The sequence below is a fragment of the Pteropus medius genome, unplaced genomic scaffold, assembly GCF_902729225.1.
Source record: "Pteropus medius unplaced genomic scaffold, Ma_sr-lr_union100, whole genome shotgun sequence".
Classification (NCBI taxonomy): Eukaryota; Metazoa; Chordata; class Mammalia; order Chiroptera; family Pteropodidae; genus Pteropus; species Pteropus medius.
In genome coordinates this window covers 31,863,535-31,883,362 of record NW_024354875.1, presented here as the reverse complement: position 1 = coordinate 31,883,362, position 19,828 = coordinate 31,863,535, and the positions used below count along the sequence as shown (strand labels likewise).

At 33.4% G+C, this 19,828-nt stretch overlaps 1 protein-coding gene across 1 annotated transcript in view; it reads right to left on the bottom strand.

Moving 5' to 3' along the window:
- Window positions 1–19,828, bottom strand: part of DCAF17 (DDB1 and CUL4 associated factor 17) — a 41,000-nt gene that overhangs the window by 19,746 nt on the left and 1,426 nt on the right. Inside the window, exons 3-6 of the mRNA XM_039855945.1 lie at window positions 15,225–15,315; window positions 9,620–9,756; window positions 8,762–8,840; window positions 1,611–1,700 (exon numbers count right to left, since the gene is read on the bottom strand). Coding sequence (XP_039711879.1) covers window positions 1,611–1,700; window positions 8,762–8,840; window positions 9,620–9,756; window positions 15,225–15,315 — 397 coding nt within the window. The remainder of the gene's footprint in view (window positions 1–1,610; window positions 1,701–8,761; window positions 8,841–9,619; window positions 9,757–15,224; window positions 15,316–19,828) is intronic.

Here is a 19,828-nt window from a genome sequence, read left to right as displayed (position 1 = left end):
GTATCTAAGAAAGTAATTCTAATGAAAAATGGCCAACTCCAGAATTTTATCATTACCTTGTTCTTTAAATCTGTTTAATTTTTCAGTCATATAAAAACCAAACATGTTAAAGACCAAACACCTACTGAGCCATTTAGTCTAGCTGACCTTGAGTAAGTCTTTGGTTCATTATTCCCCTTCTTTTTTCTCTTCTATGCAACAGACCCTGTCGTGAGTCTCCATAGAACTGTGATAAAGAAGTTGATTCTGTGCCTATTTTAATACTCAACAAAAGCCAAAATCGACAAATATTCATAGCCGTGAAAGACCTAGAAATAATAGCTATAAAGTGCATTCTAAACCTGGCCCCTGCTAGCCTTATTATGCATGGTAAGTGATAAACATACTTCAATTCCAAGTAACCATAATAAAAACCAAATCCCTCAAATGATAATCTTAGGTATGTGAGAATAGAAACTTATGACTTAGCTAAGTGTTCATTCCTGTTGTAGACTATAATAAGCATACATAATTAGTTAATCCACAAACACAAAGAGAACAATTATATTCATCAGTTGTGTGTTTAGATCATCTCTTAGAAGGTAAATTATGGTTTGCTATGATTTTGACTAGCTAATGACTTTTTATTCACTGATTCTCCTTTCCTATTTTGAAGGAAGTATTTGTGTAATACAAACATAGTTACGAATAATGAGTGCTATAATAAAGTAGCCCACTCTATTTTAAAATATGGATTATACTTCGGAGTCAAATCTGGGTTAAAAGTCCAGCTCCTCCATTTACTTAGTACCTGCTTAACTTCCTAGTTGAATACGTTATATGTTACAATATTATAAAATACTCAAACTGCCTGGTACAAAACAAACAATAAGTAATATTATTCTTTAGTTTTTATGTAGATTAGTGTATTATGCTTATATAGCAGAAACTTTTAAAAATACACTCATCTTGTTTGACTAACGAGTATTAGTGAATCCTCAAGATCTGTCCTCTTATAGAGGTGCTTGGTGCTAAAGACTAGTTAAAGAGACCACCAAATAACTATTTACCAGAATAAGTAACAAATTTTAAAGTAGTAGGAGACTGCTGATTCTTTTGTTCAAAGGAATTTGTCTTTTCTTTCCCCCTATATAACCACCCCACAAATCAAGAAGAATGGCAACAACAAAACTGAATGAGTTGGAAAATTTACATGTTATAAGGCTTGTTTATATATCATAAAACATGTTTTATCTATATTTGCAATTAAAATGAGACATTTTGTTGCTTTTCACCTTTAATGATCACAAGCTTTAGAATATCTCTCTAAAAAGAAATACTTCACTCATTTCATAATTTTATAAAATAGTGGTTTGTTAATGAACACAGGTATTCTACACCATTTACTTGAGAGGCATAAAAACATGCAGAAAGATGAAGGGATGATTAGGCTTTCTTCCCATGTCTAATGTTCTCACGTATTTTGATATAAAATAAACTAGGTCAGAAAGCGTTTTACAGTCAGGGGAACATTTGGAATCAAAACACCTAATAAGCAAATAATTAAATGATGACATTACATCTTATTTTCAAAAATTAATGTTGCAATTAAATCAGAAATGAGTTCTTACCTTTTTGCTGATCTCTAGAATCCCTATGAGTGAAAAAGGTAGAACATGGAACACTGCAAGGTACAGCAAAACAGGTTGTTGAATGCCTGCCTATAAGGAAAAACTAAAATTACAGGTTGCTCTCAAGAGTATTTCAGAATATTCTATATTTCAAGAATATTTCATGAGTTTAAAACATCTACCTGTCTTAGCATGAAGTTATGCAGATGTTTTATGAATTGAAAATATCCATCTATCCACATTGTGAAGTTAGTTACACAGGAAGGCAGACATATTCAAAATATGTCAAAAGAGTGATGTCAGAAGCATGGTGGAGTGAGAGATCTCTTCCCTTGAAATAACAATAAGCTGAACCTTTACAACTCAACAAATAACACCCAACCTGCACATAAGCACATCGGAGTAAGCGATCTGTGTATAAGAGCTACCACAGGTCAGAACCGTAGGAGTGGGGCAGTAGATTGGGAGGAAAAAAGCAGCTGCCTCTCGCAGCCTGGAGCTTCCTGCAGGAGAAGGGGGGAAGGGGAGAAGTTGTGGCCAGTTCTCCCCAACAGCCCTAAGAGAGCTGTGAGCTCCACGCAGCAGAGCCCAGAGATGAGGGCAGAAAGTGGAGTGGGGACTAACTGCAGAGGGGCAACAACTGGGTCTTAGCAGCTGTGGTTGTAAAGTGAGAGGCTGAGACATGGAGACAGCAGTAACTCCCACCCACCAACCTAGAGGGCATCCTCCCCCGAACCATATCCTCCAAAACCGAACACTGCAGAGCCCCAGGAGAATTTAAGCAAACGCTATCAAAATTGTCACTAACACTGACAGGGATTGAGACCAAGAACAGTGACAGTGATTGAAATTTATAAGAAAAAGCATTAAGACTCAAAGCAGGGATCCAAGAGGCTTGGACGCCACCAACTGGAAACCAAAAGAAAAACACCTTAGCAACACGCTAAAGAGAGACCTCTATGTAACAAATCTTTCTGGGGAAAAAAAAAAAAGCAAAATACACTCCCGTTAATGCCCAGGTAGAGAATTAGCCATCTAACACCATGAATAACCAAAGTGACAAGGCAGCTCAGAAAGCAAGAGAAAAATCTCCAGAAAATAAGCTTAAAGACATAGAACTATGCAACTTAAACGACAGAAAATTTAGGCTTCTACTTCTGAAAACACTCAGTGAAATCCAAAATAATTCACATCAACAATTCCAGGAGTTGAGGGAAAAAAAACTAGATCAGTATAATCAGTTTTTTAGCAAGGAGGCTGAAACCCTAAAAAAAAAAAAAAAAAAGAGAGAGAACTCCTAGAGATGAAAAACACAGTAAAAGATGAAGAATGAAATAGCAAGCTTAAGAAATAGAGTTGACCAAATGGAGGAAAGGATCAGTGATATCAAAGACAGAAATCGAGAAATAATTCAGAAAAAAGGAGAGAGAGACCAAAAAATAAAAAATAATGAAAGAGAAATACAAGAACTAGCTGACACCATCAGGAAAGGAAACTTAAGAATAATGGGTATTCCAGAAGAAGAAAAAGAGAAGGGATCAAAGAGCATTATCAGACAAATAGTGGATGAGAATTTCCCAAATCTAAGGAATGAGCGGGAACTTCGAATCCAAAAAGCTAACAAAACACCCAATTATCTCAACGCAAAAAGACCTTCTCCAAGACACATTATATTAAAATTATCAAAAATTAATGACAAAGAAAGAATTCTCAAGGCAGCCAAGGAAAATTAGACGGTAACCTTATAAAGGAAAACCCATGAGTCCATCTTCGAGTTCCCAGCACAAACCTTATAAGGAAGAAAGGAGTGGAACCAAATATTCAAGCTATTAAATGAAAGGAATTACCAGCCAAGAATAATGTATCCAGCAAAGCTCTCCTTTAGAGAAGGAGAAATAAAGACCTTTCCAGACATACAAAAGTTCTCCACTACAAGGCCTGCATTACAGGAAATACTGAAAGAGGTCAGCCCACGTGAAACAAAATGACAAAAAAATTACATAACTATGACTAGCAGGCAGACTGAGGACTGCAAAAGAAGCAGAGGACTGCAAAAGAACACGGTATTATAAGCTTAAACAATAAGAAGATAATTGATAATACAAGATAGATATGAACATTCAGAATACATAGAGGTAGTTTGGGACAAAAATAACAGAAAAGAGGAGGAATCAAAGATTCAAACTCGCAAAAGAAAATGGAGATAAGACACATGTAGAAGAAAATGGACTACTGTATATATATAACTACCCTTTATATATTTGTAATGGTAATCACATGCCAAAGATCTAGAACTGAAGTACATAACATTAAACAAGAAGGACCAGAGGGAAAATCCACAAACCCCAACCAAATTAAAACAAACAAACAAACAAACAAACAAACAAACAAACGAACAAACCCAACGGACCAGAAAGAGAAGAACAGGGAAGCAATAGATACACCAAGCTACTGGAAAGAAAAAGATAAAATGGCTATAGGAATACCTCATATTTCAATAACCACCCTAAATGTAAATGGACTGAACTCACCAATAAAAAGGCACAGAGTTGCAGATTGGATCAAAAAACAAAACCCAATCATATGCTGCCTCCAGGAGATACATCTTAGCTCCAAAGACAAATATAGACTCATAATGAAAGGGTAGAAAATGATAATTCAAGCAAATGGCATTCAGAGAAAAGTGAGAGTAGCAGTACTAATATCAAATGAAACAGACTTCAAAATAAGGTAAAGAAAGATACTGAGGGACATTTCATAATGATAAAGGGAATCATACACCAAGAAGACATAACACTTATTAATATTTATGCTCCCAATTAGGGAACTCGAAATATATAAAGTAATTACTAACAGAACTAAAGAAAGAAACAGACCAAAACACTATCATAGTAAGGGGACCTGAATACCTGACTGTTAGATATAGACAGATCATCCAAACAGAAAATCAGTAAGGAAATATCCTTAAATGACACATTAGACCAACTGAACATATTGACATTTACAGAGCTTTTCATCTCAAAATAGCTGCTTATACATTCTTTTCTAGTGCACATGAACATTCTCAAGGATTAACCACATGCTGGGACACAAAGCTAGCCTTAACAAATATAAAAGGACTGAAATCATACCAATCATATTCTCTGATCATAATGCTTTGAAGCTGGAGATCAACTGTAAAAAGAAAGCAGGAAGAACCACAAATACATGGAGATTAAACCACATGCTACTGAAGATGACTGGGTCATAGAAAAAAAAAGATCAAGAGATACAAATGACAATGACAGAACAATACATCAAAACTTTTGGGACATGGCAAAAGTGGTCATAAGAGCAAAGTTCATATCATTAAAGGCCTATCTCAAAAAAACAAGAACAAGCCCAAATAAACAACATAACACTTCATCTTTAAAAACTAGAAAAGAATATAGCTTAAAATCCACGGAAAGAAAGAAATAATCAAAATTAGAGCAGAATTAAATGAAATCAAGAACAAATAAAAAGAAAAAAATAAATGTAACAAAGAGCTGTTTCTTCGAGAAGTTTAATAAAATTGACAAACCCCTGGCTAGATTCACTAAAGAAAAAAGAGAAAGGACACAAATAAACAAAATCAGGGATGAAAGAAGGGAGATTATGACAGATACTGAAGAAATATAAAGGATCACACAAGAATACTATGAAAAATTATATAACACCAAATTTAATAAGCGAGAAGAAATGGACAAGTTCTTGGAAATATATAATCTTCCTAGACTGAATCAAGAACTGGAAAATCTAAATAGACTGGTCAGCAGTATGGAAATTGAAACAATCATCAAAAACTTACCAAAAAGTAAAAGTCCAAGACCACATGGCTTCACCAGTGAATTCTATCAAACATTCAAAGAAAATTTAATACCTATTTTCCTCAAACTCTTCCAAAAAATCAAAGAGGCAATACTTCCCAACTCATTTTATAAGGCCAATATTACCTTGATACCAAAACCTAGTAAAGATAACACAAAAAAAGAAAACTACAGACCAATATCTCTCATGAACCCAGATGCAAAAATCCTAAATAAGATACTAGTGAACTAAATACAGTAACATATTAAAAGGATTACATAACATGATCAAGTGAGCTTCATCCCAGGGGCACAGGGATGGTTCAAAATACCCAAATCGATTAATGAGACACACCACATAAACAAAATAAAGAATAAGAATCATACGACCATATCCATGGATGCAGAAAACCCTTTGACAACATACAGCATCTATTTATGATCAAAACACTTAAAAAAATCAGTATAGAAGGAAAATACCTTAACATAATAAAGGCCACATATGACAAACCCTCAGGCAACATTATACTTAATGGCGAAAAACTAAAAACCTTTCTTCTAAGATCAGGAACAAGACAAGGCTGTCAACTATCACCACTGTTATTCAATATAGCATTGGAAGTCTTAGTGAGAGCAATCAGGCAAGAGAAAGATATAAAAAAACATCCAAATAGGACATGAAAAAGTCAAACTGTCACTATTTGAGGATGACATGATTCTCTATGTAGAAAACCCTAAAGACTCCACAAGAACACTGCTAGAAATAATAAGCAAATACAGTAAAATTTCAGGATACAAAATCAATGTTCAAAAATCCATAGTGTTCCTATGCTCATAACAAAGTGTCAGAAAAAGAAGTGGAAAAACAATTCCTTTTGCAATTGCAAGAAAAAGAATAAAATACCTAGGAAAAACCTAATGAAATATATGAGACTTATATAATGAAAACTGTAAGATCCTATTAAAAGAAATTGAAGAAGACACAAAAAAATGAAAAGATACTCCGTGTTCTTAGATTGGAAAAATTAACATAGTTAAAATGACTTTATTACCTAAAACATTATACAGATTTAATGCAATCTCCATCAAAATCATATTGGCATTTTTTAAAGAAATAGAACAAAAAATCATCAGATTTGTATGGAAACAGAGAAGACCCCGAATCACCAAAGCCATCTTGAGAAAAAAGAACAAGGCTGGAGGCATCACTCGGTCCGACTTCAAATTATACTACAAAGCGACAATGATCAAAATGGCATAGCCTTGGCGGAAAAAAAGACACACAGACCAGTGGAACGAAATCGAGAATACAGAAGTAAACCCATGTTTATACGGGCAAATAATTTTTGACAAAGGAGCCAAAAGCATACAATGGAGAAAGAAAGCCTCTTCAACAAATGGTGCTGGGAAAACTGGAAAGCTACCTGCAAAAGAATGAAATTAGACTGTTGTCTATCACCACACACCAAAATTAACTCGAAATGGATTAAGGACCTGAATATAAGACTTGAAACAATACATTGCATAGAAGAAAGCATAGGAAGAAAACTCAAGGATCTTGGACTTAAAGAGGATTTTTTGAATTTGACCTCAAAGGCAAGGGAAGTAAAAGCTAAAATAAATGAATGGGACTATATCAAACTAAAAAGCTACTGCCCAACAAATGAAACTGTCAACAAGGCAGTTGGGAAAATATATTTGCAAGCAATGCCTCTGATAAGGGCTTAACATCCAAAATATACAAAGAACTCATACAACTCAATAACAAAAAAATAAACAATCTAATTAAAAAATGGGCATAGGACCTGATAGAGACAATTCTCCCAAGAAGACATACAAATGGCCAACAAACATATGAAAGGATGCTCAACATCACTAGTTATTAGGGAAATACAAATCAAAACTACAATGAGATACCATCTCACATCTATTAGAATGGCTATTTTCCACAGGACAAATAATAACAAGTGTTGGAAAGGATGTGGAGAAAAGGAAACCTCATACACTACTGGTGGGACTGCAGGTTGGTACAGCCACTATAGAAAACAGTATGGAGGGTTCCTCAAAAAACTAAGAATTAACCTACGATATAATCCAGCAATCCCTCTATTGAGTATTTACCCCAAAGATTTGAAAACATATCTGAAAAGATATTTGCACATCTGTGTTCATAGCAGCATTATTCATGGTGGCCAGGAAATGGAAGTAATTGATGACCTGGAAAAGATGTGGTGCATGTTTACAATAGAATATTACTCAGCTATAAGAAGAGATGAAATGCTGCCATTTGCGACAACATGGATGGATCCTGACATAATTGTGCTAAGCAAAATAAGCTAGACAGAAAAAGTTGAAAACCATATGATATCACTTATATGTGTATGTGAGATATAAATCTAAAAGCGACAAACAAACAGGATAAACAAACAGAGACTCATGGACATGCACAGTAGACTAGTGATTACCACAGCGTAGGGGAAGAGGAAGGAGGTAGATGGATGGGGTAAAAGAGGTCAAACACGTGATGACAGAAAGAAATTTAGCTATGGGGGGTGAATACACAATGCGATATACATATGACTTACTGTTAAACTATACACTTGAAACTTATTAGATTTCGTTAACCAATGCCACCATTAAAAAAACACTTGTATACTAAACGTTCAGCCTTTCAGACACACACATGCACAAACACAAAAATTTATAAAAGTAAAAATAACATTAAACATTGCCTAGCAACAAAATATATTTTATATACCATACGACAAAACCATGTTTTACATACTGTATAACAAAATATAGCTTATGTAATATGTTACTATGTAATATAAATTAGTATATATGATTTATATTAATATAATACTAATTTATTAAATATAATAAATTAGTATATATGATTTATATTAATAATGTAATATATTATTAAAAATTTATATGGTAAATTGGAATTCTACAATAAAGAACCTAACTGAAAGATACATAGTTATCATGGTCATATCATCTGAATGCAGTGTTATACTGACATATCTATATGAAATGAAAAAAAATATGTATTGACAACAAAAGCTCGAGTGATTTCTTTGCTTGAAGAAGATCAGTTCCTTACTTTGAAGAAGGTCCAGTCAATTTCTTTCCACTATGGAATGTAAAATAATCTGTTGTACTACCACACAGTGGCTTGAGGGGAATTTCTTAAATTTGTGGTAAACAACTTTTATAGCATGCTTCAGAAAGCAAAGATCATTAGTTCTTTCATGTCAAATCCGCAAAGAAATTCCTATGGAAATAAATTCTTTATTTTACTGAATATTTAAAGATATTTACCTGCCGGGCCAATGTCGAACTTTTGTTCTGAGCTGACTTGACTACAATGACTTCTTGAGGAGTATCCCAGCTCAAATATCTTTTAAAAGAATGAAAAGAAGTTTATTCATTTGGGTCAGTTACCTTATACTTAAAATCAAAATATAATAGCTATCTTATAAATAAAGTTTTTTAGTTAAATTATAAAAGCAAAGTAATTTATTTTAAAAATAAATAACTAAAAACAAATAAATAAATGGATGAATAAATAAAAATAAATAAATAAAAGAATTACCTCCAGGTGCTTATATGAATATATTCCTATAAAATATATAATTTTAATCCTTCTAGAATTTCAATGAATAAAAACTGATATAACAGTATTCAAAACTTAGAAAACAAAATAATCATTCTTGCTTTAAAATGGAAGTTTCAAAAAGTATTAAAAATGTTACTTTCACATTTTGAATGCACATATTCATTCCAAAAATTTACATCTTATTTACAAAATTAATAACAACTAAAGATCGTACTAGGCGGTAATTTAACTGAAACAGACTAGCTTTCAGGAAAATCTACCATACAGCACATCTTACATATAAAATACTATTTGTAGAAGGGAAACTCAGGAAATTTTTATTTGCCAGCTACTATAGGTTAGTTACTTATGAGGGCTATAAAGAAAATTATAAGGGGTCTCTATCCTCAGATCTTCAAATGCAGTCATGAGGAGAGAAAAAGAGAATAGGCTTATAAATCGAGATCCAGATATATAATGGAAAACAAAACAAAACTAACCAGAGACAGCTTGAAATGTCCTGAGCCACAAGTCTCAAATTCCTATAACAAAACCTTAAATAATAAAGTCACAGATAATACCTGAATTTGCAATACGAAGCAAGATATATTTTCTCAAGGACTTTTCCCGTGGTTGCTGATATGCGAAGTAGCCAGTTATGAGCAGTCAATGCTATGAGTGAGGATTTATAATCTGATGGATTGGGTAGCATTTCCCCCTAGAAGAGTGAGATGTAAAAATAAAACTACTTGGTCATGAACAATCTGCTGTACTCGATGTCCAAAGAAAACAGCTAAATACTTAAATAATCAAATCAGTATACCAAGGAAGAAATAGTCAATGTGCAAATGCACAAATAGAAAATTAAGAAAAGACTGAGATAATTATTTTCATTGTTAACTTATTGAGTTTATTTATATAAAACACTTAAATGGTACCCGAAAATAACTTATTATTACCTATTATTATCATTACGTGTTCAAATGTTAGCCAATTATCATAATAGGAGTATTACTAATGATGCTGCTATGATAACAATAAGAACAATTTCTTAAAACCACATAGAATAACACAGCAATTAAGAATCACCTGCCAAAACAGACGTTTCTTTATTCTAAGATTGTTTTACTTTTGATAGAAGTCAAATGGCAAAAGGCAAATCATCCCATATTCACTGTGGCTCTACCCTAAAAGCTAGAATCCAGAATCAGAGCAGCCAGAGAACTGAAGATGGACCTGGTTTTTAAGATGACCTATGTTACCAATGAATTACCACCCCCAAAACGGGAGAGGATAGCTGTCTGCTCATTATCTGTCACTGAAGAGCTACCACAAGGTGGAAGTCTAAGGCAAGAAGAGAAAGAGAAGCAAAGGGTTCTACTTTGATTTGTGGAATAAAAAGGAAGTTTTTAAAGGAAAGTTAAGGATAGGAAAGTTGAAATTAATCTAGTATTTCTAGTATTTGTTTAGGCTGTAGGGAACACACACAAAAAAAAACCAGGCATAGTTATTTTAATATATGCTCCTGAAGATTAGTCTTCCCTTTTAAATGTCAGGGAAAAAAATGAGGATTTGGTGGGGTTCTTTTTTTTGGGGGGGGGTTGTGATTTTTTAATTGTTTATTAGGGTAACACTAGTTAATACAATTATATAATTTTCAGGTGTATATTATCATTTGACATCCGTATATTCTATTGTGTGTTTACCACCCAAAGTCTAGTTACCTTCTGCTACCATATATTTCATCCCCTTTACCCACTTCACCTTCCCCCTACTCCCCTATATTTGACCCCCTTTACGCTGTCTACCTCCCCACTCCTCCCCTACCCTCTCTGGTAACCACTAGTCTATTGTCCATGTCCATGAGTCTGTTTGTTTGTCCCGTTAATTTGTTGTTTTTAGGTTTATATCCCACACATAAGTGATATCATGTGATTTTCAACTTTCTGTCTGGCTTATTTCGCTTAGCATGATTATCTCGAGGTCCATCCATGTTGTCGCAAATGGCAGCATTTCATCTCTTCTTATGGCTGAGTAATATTCCATTGTATATATGTACTACAGCTTCTTTAGCCAATCATCTATCGTAGGACACTTCAGTTGCTTCCATGTCCTGGCCACTGTGAATAATGCTGCTATGAACATCGGTGTGCAAATATCTTTATGGATATGAGTTTTCAAGTCTTTGGGGTAAATACCCAGTAGAGGATTTGCTGGATCATACGGTAGATCAATTCTTAGTTTTTTGAGGAACCTCCATACTGTTTTCCATAGTGGCTGTACCAATTCGCAGTCCCACCAGCAGCATATGAGGGTTCCTATTTCTCCACATCCTCTCCAGCATCTGTTATTACTTTCCTGCTGATTATAGCTATTCTAACAGGTGTGAGATGGTATCTCATTGTGGTTTTGATTTGCATTTCCCTAACAGATAGCGATGTTGAGCATCTTGTCATATATTTATGGGCCATTTGTATGTCCTCTAGGGAGAAGTGCCTGTTCAGGTCCTCTGTCCATTTTTTGACTGGATCGTTTTTTTTTGTTGTTATTGAGTCGTATGAGTTCTTTGTATATTTTGGATATTAGGCCCTTTTCAGAGGTGTTGCTTGCAAATATATTTTCCCATTTGGATGGTTGTCTATTTACTTTGTTGATGGTTTCTTTTGCTGAGTAGCAGCTTTTTAGTTTGATGTAGTCTCATTCATTTATTTTAGCTTTTACTTCCCTTGCCTTTGAGGTCAAATTCAAAAAATCCTCTTCAAGTCTAAGGTCTTTGAGTTTCGCTCCTGTTTTCTTCTATGCATTTTATTGTTCCAGGTCTTATATTCAGGTCCTTAATCTATTTTGAGTTAATTTTGGTGTGTGGTGATGGACAACAGTCTAGTTTCGTTCTTTTGCAGGTGTCTTTTCAGTTTTCCCAGCACCCTTTATTGAAGAGGCTTTCCTTTTTCCATAGTGTTTTTGGCTTTTTTGTCGAAAATTATTTGCCCATATAAATATGAGTTTACTTCTGTATTCTCGATTTTGTTCCACTGGTCAGTGTGTCTTTTTTTCTGCTAATACCATGCCGTTTTGATTACTTGATTACTGTCTCTTTGTAGTATAATTTGAAGTCAGGCAGAGTGATACCTCCAGCCTCGTTCTTTTTTCTCAGGATGGCTTTGGCAATGTGGGGTCTTTCGTGCTTCCATACAAATCTGATGATTTTTTGTTCTATTTCTTTAAAAAATGCTGATGGGATTTTGATGGGGATTGCATTAAATCTGTATAATGTTTTAGGTAATAAAGTCATTTTAACTATCTTGATTCTTCCAATCCAAGAACATGGAATATCTTTCCATTTCTTTGTATCTTCTTTGATTTCTTTTAATAGAGTCTTGTAGTTTTCATTATATAGGTCCTTCATGTTTCATTAGATTTATTCCTAGGTATTTTTTTCTTTTTGTTGCAATTCTGAAAGGAATTATTTTTTCCACTTCTTTTTCTGACACTTTGTTATGAGTATAGGAACACTATGGATTTTTGAACATTGATTTTGTATCCGGACACTTCACTGTATTTGCTTATTGTTTCTAGTAGTGCTCTTGTAGAGTCTTTATAGAGTTTTCTATATAGAGAATCACGTCACCTGCAAACTGTGATAGTCTGACTTCGTTTCTTATTTGGATGCCTTTTATATCTTTCCCTTGTCTGACTGCACTTGCTAGGATTGCCAATGTTATATTGAATAACAGGGATGATAGTGGACAGCCTTGGCTTGTTCCTGATCTTAGAAGGAAGGTTTTTAGTTTTTCACCATTAAGTACAATGTTGGCTGAGGGTTTTTCATAGATGGCCTCTTTTATGTTAAGGTTTTTCCCTTCTATACCGATTTCATTAACTGTTTTGATCATAAATGGATGCTGTATCTTGATATGATATGATTCTTATTTGTTAATTTGTTTATATGGCGTATCACATTAATCAATTTGCATATTTTGAACCATCCCTGTGCCCCTGGGATGAAGTCCACTTGATCATGGTGTATATAATCCTTTTAATATGTTGCTGTATTTGGTTCGCTAGTATCTTATATTTAGGATTTTTGCATCCGTGTTCATGAGATATTGGTCTGTAGTTTTCTTTTTTTTTTATCTTTACCAGGTTTTGGTATCAAGGTAATATTGGCCTCATAAAATAAGTTGGGAAGTATTGCCTCCTCTTCGAATTTTTGGAAGAGTTTGAGGAGAATAGGTATTAAACTTTCTTTCGATGTTTGGTAGAATTCACTGGTGAAGCCATCTGGTCCTGGAGTTTTACTTTTTGGTAGGTTTTTGATGATTGTTTCAATTTCCATACTGCTGATCAGTCTATTTGGATTTTCCAGTTCTTGATTCAGTCTAGGAAGGTTGTATTTTTCTAAGTATTGGTCCATTTCTTCTAGGTTATTGAATTTGGTGTTATATACTTTTATATTCTTGTATGATCCTTTGTATTTCTGCAGTGTCTGCTGTAATTTCCCCTCTCATCCCTGATTTTGTTTATCTGTTTCCTTTCTCTTTTTTCTTTAGTGAGTCTAGCCAGGGGTTTGTCAATTTTATTTTTAAGTTTATTAACTACTAGAAGTCTCACCTTAAATTTACAAGCAATGATGTAAACTGTTTATTCTACATGTCTTATATAATTATATCATGGAGATTTTAAAATTTTTTACATGTTCTATTTATATCTTGCTTTTTAAAAAAATATGAAAGAGCATATATAATAGGTTTGAACTATTTTCCTAAATCAAAAGTTATAGTGCTGTTATCTCAGAAAACAAGGGTGACAGTTTAAACATAATTTCACATAAGTATGTTAAAAATAATGCAATATGCTTCCTAGTTTTTCTTAGTGGGAAATCTTGTTTCACTTTAAGCGAGAACAAAATGTTTAAAGGGAACTAAGACTAGAAATTAGGTTATTAAAAACTTTATTTTTACAGGATTGCTCTAAATTTTTGGTGCTTTGTACTAGTGTCTTCTAAACCTTTCTCCATGAAGAAATCTGTCATCCTTCTCCCTGCACCAATGAAAATGGATTAAAAGGCTTTAGATGTTGGGGGCGCAACAGTTATTTCTAGCTTTCAATGAGGATTTGGGGGAAAAAAACAGAGACTTAAAAGCTTTCTGATTTTTAGAAAGGAACCTTCCAAGAACAGAGAATAAGTCCAGGAAAAAGAAAGCAGTAGCTCCAGAAAAGTACTATTTTATGTAAAAACAAGTTTGTTTGTTTTTTTTTAAATCATTTTAATAGTAAATTCAATATAAGTCCTTCTTATCCTTTAAACATTATTCTTGGTCACATGTTGTGAGTTCTAATATTTTTCCTAAAGAACGATCACTCAGAATCCAAGATCTGATTAATTTGTCATAGTATTTTCTAAGTGCATTTCTTAGAATACTGATCCCACGGAAGACCAATATTTAGAAATATACCTCAAAAAAGGAAGTTCTATTATCAAGAGTTTAGGGAAATGATTTGACAATCACTATGCACATTAATATTATTGTATGTATTATTAGTATTAAACATTCTGAAAAGTAATTCTATAAATTTGTTTAACCTTTTAAACTCAGAATATCCCAAACTTATTTGTCTATAACCCAATTCCTCCCAACTACTTTAGCAACTATAAGGTAATAATATCTTATGAAAACTACACACCAAGGCAATGCTAATTTGCTGGAATGAGCTAAACTTATTATTTTATTTTTTATTTTTATCTTATTATTTTCCTAACAAAGTTTGTGGAGGAAACTCATAAGAATCCACTTTCCAAGAGCCATGTAACATAAATGTTACCCATAACATGCAATGTAATGTAATAAAATATTGTTTCAGTATATTTAGAATGATTTCTTAAACACTAAGAGTAACTATAAATGAGTTTATATTGCTCATAGAATTTTTAATCAGTTCATAACTTTTTTCAGTTTTCAAGATTTACAAATGGTATCGAATTTTAAAAATATATTCATTAATTTAACACATAATTTTTAAATAGATATTTCATAAGAAAAATGATATTCAAAAGGTAAACTCTCTTCTTGATTCAAGATTAAGGACTCACTATATTTAAGTTTTATTCCTCTATACAATAGGTTAACAGTAATCAGTTCTAAGCTAAAAGTGCTTTAGAAACAAATGCCTAAAAACAAATCTTACCACTGGGCATTCCCATAATAAAGCATCTTCTATTTTTTCTAATTTGGAACATTTTGGCATTTCATAAAGTTTTCTTGGCTCAGATGCAACACTTGGAAAAAAGAAAAATAAATGATTATTTGTCCTGATAACTGAGACAGTGTTCACTTTGCGAGTGATTGTTTTCTAGTCTGAGATTTAGAATACCAAAATACAGTTTGCTACTTTGCTTTCCTCTTCTTAACTACATGTTAACATTTTTTCCTGACAACAAAATTAATAACACATACTCATAGAAAAAAATCTGATAAATATAATGAAGTTAAAATAAATGGTAAAACTATGAAAAATAACCATAACTAACATATTGGTTCATTTCCATTACTATAAATAACCATTATCATAAAACTACCAAAAATAACCATTACTAACATTTTGGTTCATTTCCCTCTAGCTTTTCTTTAAATACATATATCTATCTGCAGATTATTTTCCAAAACAGGATAATTACTGAATTCTTTCTTTACCCTTGAATATTTACTATGAATAAAATTCCATAACATTCATATTTGTTGTTACAAAATTTTAAAATAAGTTAGATAAAGAGTCCTATTATTTTAGAATGAAAATTAGTGAATGAAAATGGAAATATCCTTTAAGGTTTTTTTTTACTAATAAATGCCTTTCAGAAAGGTTGAACAAGTTTATACTTCCGTTAATATTGAATACTACATTTTTGATGTGAAAAACAGCCTCTTACCTTTAATTTATACTTCTCTGATTACTACTGAGATGTCATCACGGATGTTCACATTCTTTTAACTGATGAACTTTAAAATTAAACTACTATTTAGAAACAATTTTCAGGGTAACAATTTTATTCACCTTTGATATTGTCTCATGATTCAAAGGTTTAAATCAAACAGAATTTCACAGGAATGAAAGCAACTTCATATGTGACTCTAACCTATAGGAAAAACACCCCTGAATGGCATATTAAAGAACTCCATTACTATTTAGCATTTAATCAGCAATCAATGCCACTTACTCTATTTTTTAAATAAAGCAGATACCTCTGAATTGGGAAGGTTATGAAATGGGTATTAAACGATACCAAAGAATTATTGCTAATTTTGCTAGGTATGATGACATGATCATATAAGAAAATGTCCAGATTTCCACTTCCAGCAGGACAGCATGAGGAGCTCTGTGGGCATGTTCCCCAGGAAAAGTGGTAGAAATTACAAAAAGACAACTATTTTAACGTTCCTGGAAACGGTCCTGGGAGCTCGCAGCAAATGAAGAAACGTTTATTCAAGAAAATCTACTAGAGCTCAGAAAGAATAGTGAGTCTGTGGTGTTTGAACTAGATAGAATTTGCTCCCTTCCCACCATTCTCAGCTCAGCAAGATGAAATCTCCATTCAGGCTGGTACAGCCAACAGCACAGGGTTCCCTCTACCACAGCTCCTAGAGGACTACCTTCCTGAGGGGCAGGATGACAGCATTTATCATCTAGCCCCCTACTGCGTGTTGCTGAGTCCTAGGTGAGTGCAGTCAAGAGATGTGGCTCCCTTTGTCCCACTAGCCCCTACCCATGGGACAGAGGCTCTACCTCATGTGCAGTATGCCTAAGAACATTGGAGCCTGGACTGCCCTTATCCCATCTCATAAAACAGTGGTTCCACTCTGAGAAAGGCAAGAAGACCTGAGGTTAATGCCTACTCCAATCCCAAGTAGGGTAGTCACTTAGAGAAACAAGTATCATCTATATCCACTGCCACAAGCTTCAGAGCCTTGGCTCAAAGATTCTGCCTGGGGGGGAAAAGAAGGCCATGAAGCAGATAGCCCCTAGTCTCTTCCCATAGGAACTGACTTTATTTGCAACAGAGTATGGAGAAGTTCTAGCCTAAGAGCACTCTCAAAGCTAGTGGAGATTGTGATAAAAGACAAATGAGAAGAGACTGGTAGAGTCACTGGCCATACAGGCTAAACTGTAGGTTGGCTAATTTGCCAGAAAGAACCAGAAAAAAAACTGCTGGGAGGAGCCCTCTCGATGTCAGAATAAATTTTAAACACTACCTAAAAAACTATCTTCTCTATCTTATGGCCCAACATGTAGAGCTTGAAAGTCATTGCTCCTGTCCTCAGAACAAGAAAAAAGTTGAACAAGCTGAAAATCAACAACTTTTATTGGATATATGAAAGAAGTGAGGTCACAGGGCAACTACAGCCCCCAAAACTGGAGAGAGAGGTGGATACTAAGAATCACTACTGGGGAGACAAAAACAAGGACACTAGAGGAAATTTTAGACTCTGACACCTAAAGCTACAGCAAACAACAAACACAGCCTAACTCCTAGCCAGATAAACATAAAACCTCACTCTAAAGATCTATTTGCCACAATTCCTTCTATACACTACATACAACTTTCAAAAAAAAAAAAAAAAATTACAAGGCATGCTAAAATACAAAGTTTAAAGACACAAAGCAAGTATCAGAACCAGATTCAGATATGGTAGAGATTTTGGAATTATCAGATTGGGAACTTAGAATAAGATTAATATGCTAAAAGCTCTAATTGAAAGAGTGGGCAACATGCAAGGACAGGTAATCAAGCGAAGATAAAAAGCATGAGAAAAAAATCAAAAGGAAATGTCAGAAATCAAAAGCACCTTAATACAAATAAAGAATATCTTTGATGGGCTCATCGACAGACTAGACACAGCCAAGGAAAGAATCAGTGAGCTGGAAGATATATCAATAGAAACTTCTCAATCTAGAAAAATGAAAAAAGCAGAACAGAATAGCCAAGAACTGTGGGACAACTAGAAAAAACATCTAATGTGCATATGATGGAAATATCAAAAGAAGAAAAAGAGAACAAAAGAAATACTCGAAATAATGGCTGAGAATTTTCCAAAATTAATGTCAGATACCAAACCACAAATTCAGGAAGCTTACAGAACACAAAGAATAATAAATACCAAAAAACCTACACTTAGGCATATTATTCTAACTACAGGTAATAAAAAACAAAGATAACATTTTTAAAGAAGCCAGAGGGTAAAAAGCACCTTACTTATGGTGGAATAGGTTAAGAAGTACATTGGACTTCTTTTTAGAAACCATGAAAGCACATAGAGAGTGGGGAGAAATATTTAAAGTGATAAAACAAAAACCCTACCAACCTAGACTTCTGTATCCCAAGAAATTATCTTTCAAAAGTTGAGAAGTAAAACTTTCTCAAACAAAAATTGAGGAAATGTGCTGCCAGCAGACCTGCCTTACAGGAAATTTTCAAAGAAGTTCTTCAGAAAGAAAAAAAAAAAATGATATAGGTCAGAAACTCAGATCTACATAAGGAAAGGAAGTGTATTAAGGAAAAAATAAATGAAAGCAATTTTTTTTATTTTTCTTATTGTTAATTGGTTTAACAGATAAAAATTTGTCAATGATGATAATAGCAACAATATATTCAGTGATTACAGTTTAGGGAGAAATAAAATGAATAACAGCAATATTATAAAAGGCAGTAGAGAAATTAGAAATATTCTATTACAAGGTAGCTGTAGGACACGTGGAAGAGGTACAGTGTTACTTGAAAGTAATATATTAGTTGTAATGTATATAGCAAGTTACTAAAAAATTTTAAAAAGTATAATTGATATGCTAAGTGAAGAGAAAATGAGTCACATAAAATGCTCAGTTGAAACCAGAAAAGGCAGAAAATAAAAGATAAAAAAGAACGAAGGCAATGAACAGAAAATAGTTACAAATATGGCAAGTATTCAACCACGTCTATCAATAATTACTATAAATATGAATGACCTAAATCTACCTATTAAAAGACAGAGGCTGTCAGAGTGGATAAAAAAATAAAAAGACCCAAATATATGTTGTCTATAAGAAAGCTATTTTAAATATAAAGACACACATAGGGTAAAAGTAAAGGGATGAAGAAAGATGTACCACACAAACACTAATCAAAAAAAAGCTGGAGTAGCTATAGTAATTTCAGACAAAGCAGACTTCAACAAGGAAAATTATCAGTAATAAAGAGTGGCATTACATAATGATAAAGGGGTCACTTCTCCATGAAGACAAAAAATCCTTAACTGTATACATCCTTCTCACATATGCCCCTTTGCTTGCCCTATGCATCTCTTCTATCTGGCTGTTCCTTTTTTAACAAACTGGTCACTTATTAAGAAGCTAGTCACAAAAGACCACATATTATGTGATTCAATTTATATGAAATAGGTGAATCTATAGAGACAGAAAGTACTTAGGGCTGAAAGTGATGGAGGAATTGAGGTGATAGCTAAAGGGTGTTAGGTTTCTTTCTGAGGCAATGAAAGTGTTCTAAAATTAACTGTAGTGATGGTTACCCATACGAACAACCAATGGTTCATCAAATTCACATTCACTGAATATAAATTCTAATGACTAAAAATCATTGAATTGCATACTTCAAATGGGTGAATTATATCTTAATAAAGTTGTTTTTAAAAAAGAAAATGTCCATATTGTTTAGAGAAGCAAACTTAAATACGGCATGGTGTTTAGAATACACTTGAAAATACTTAGCAAAAAGGTAAAGGAAAAGGGAGAGGATGGGATAA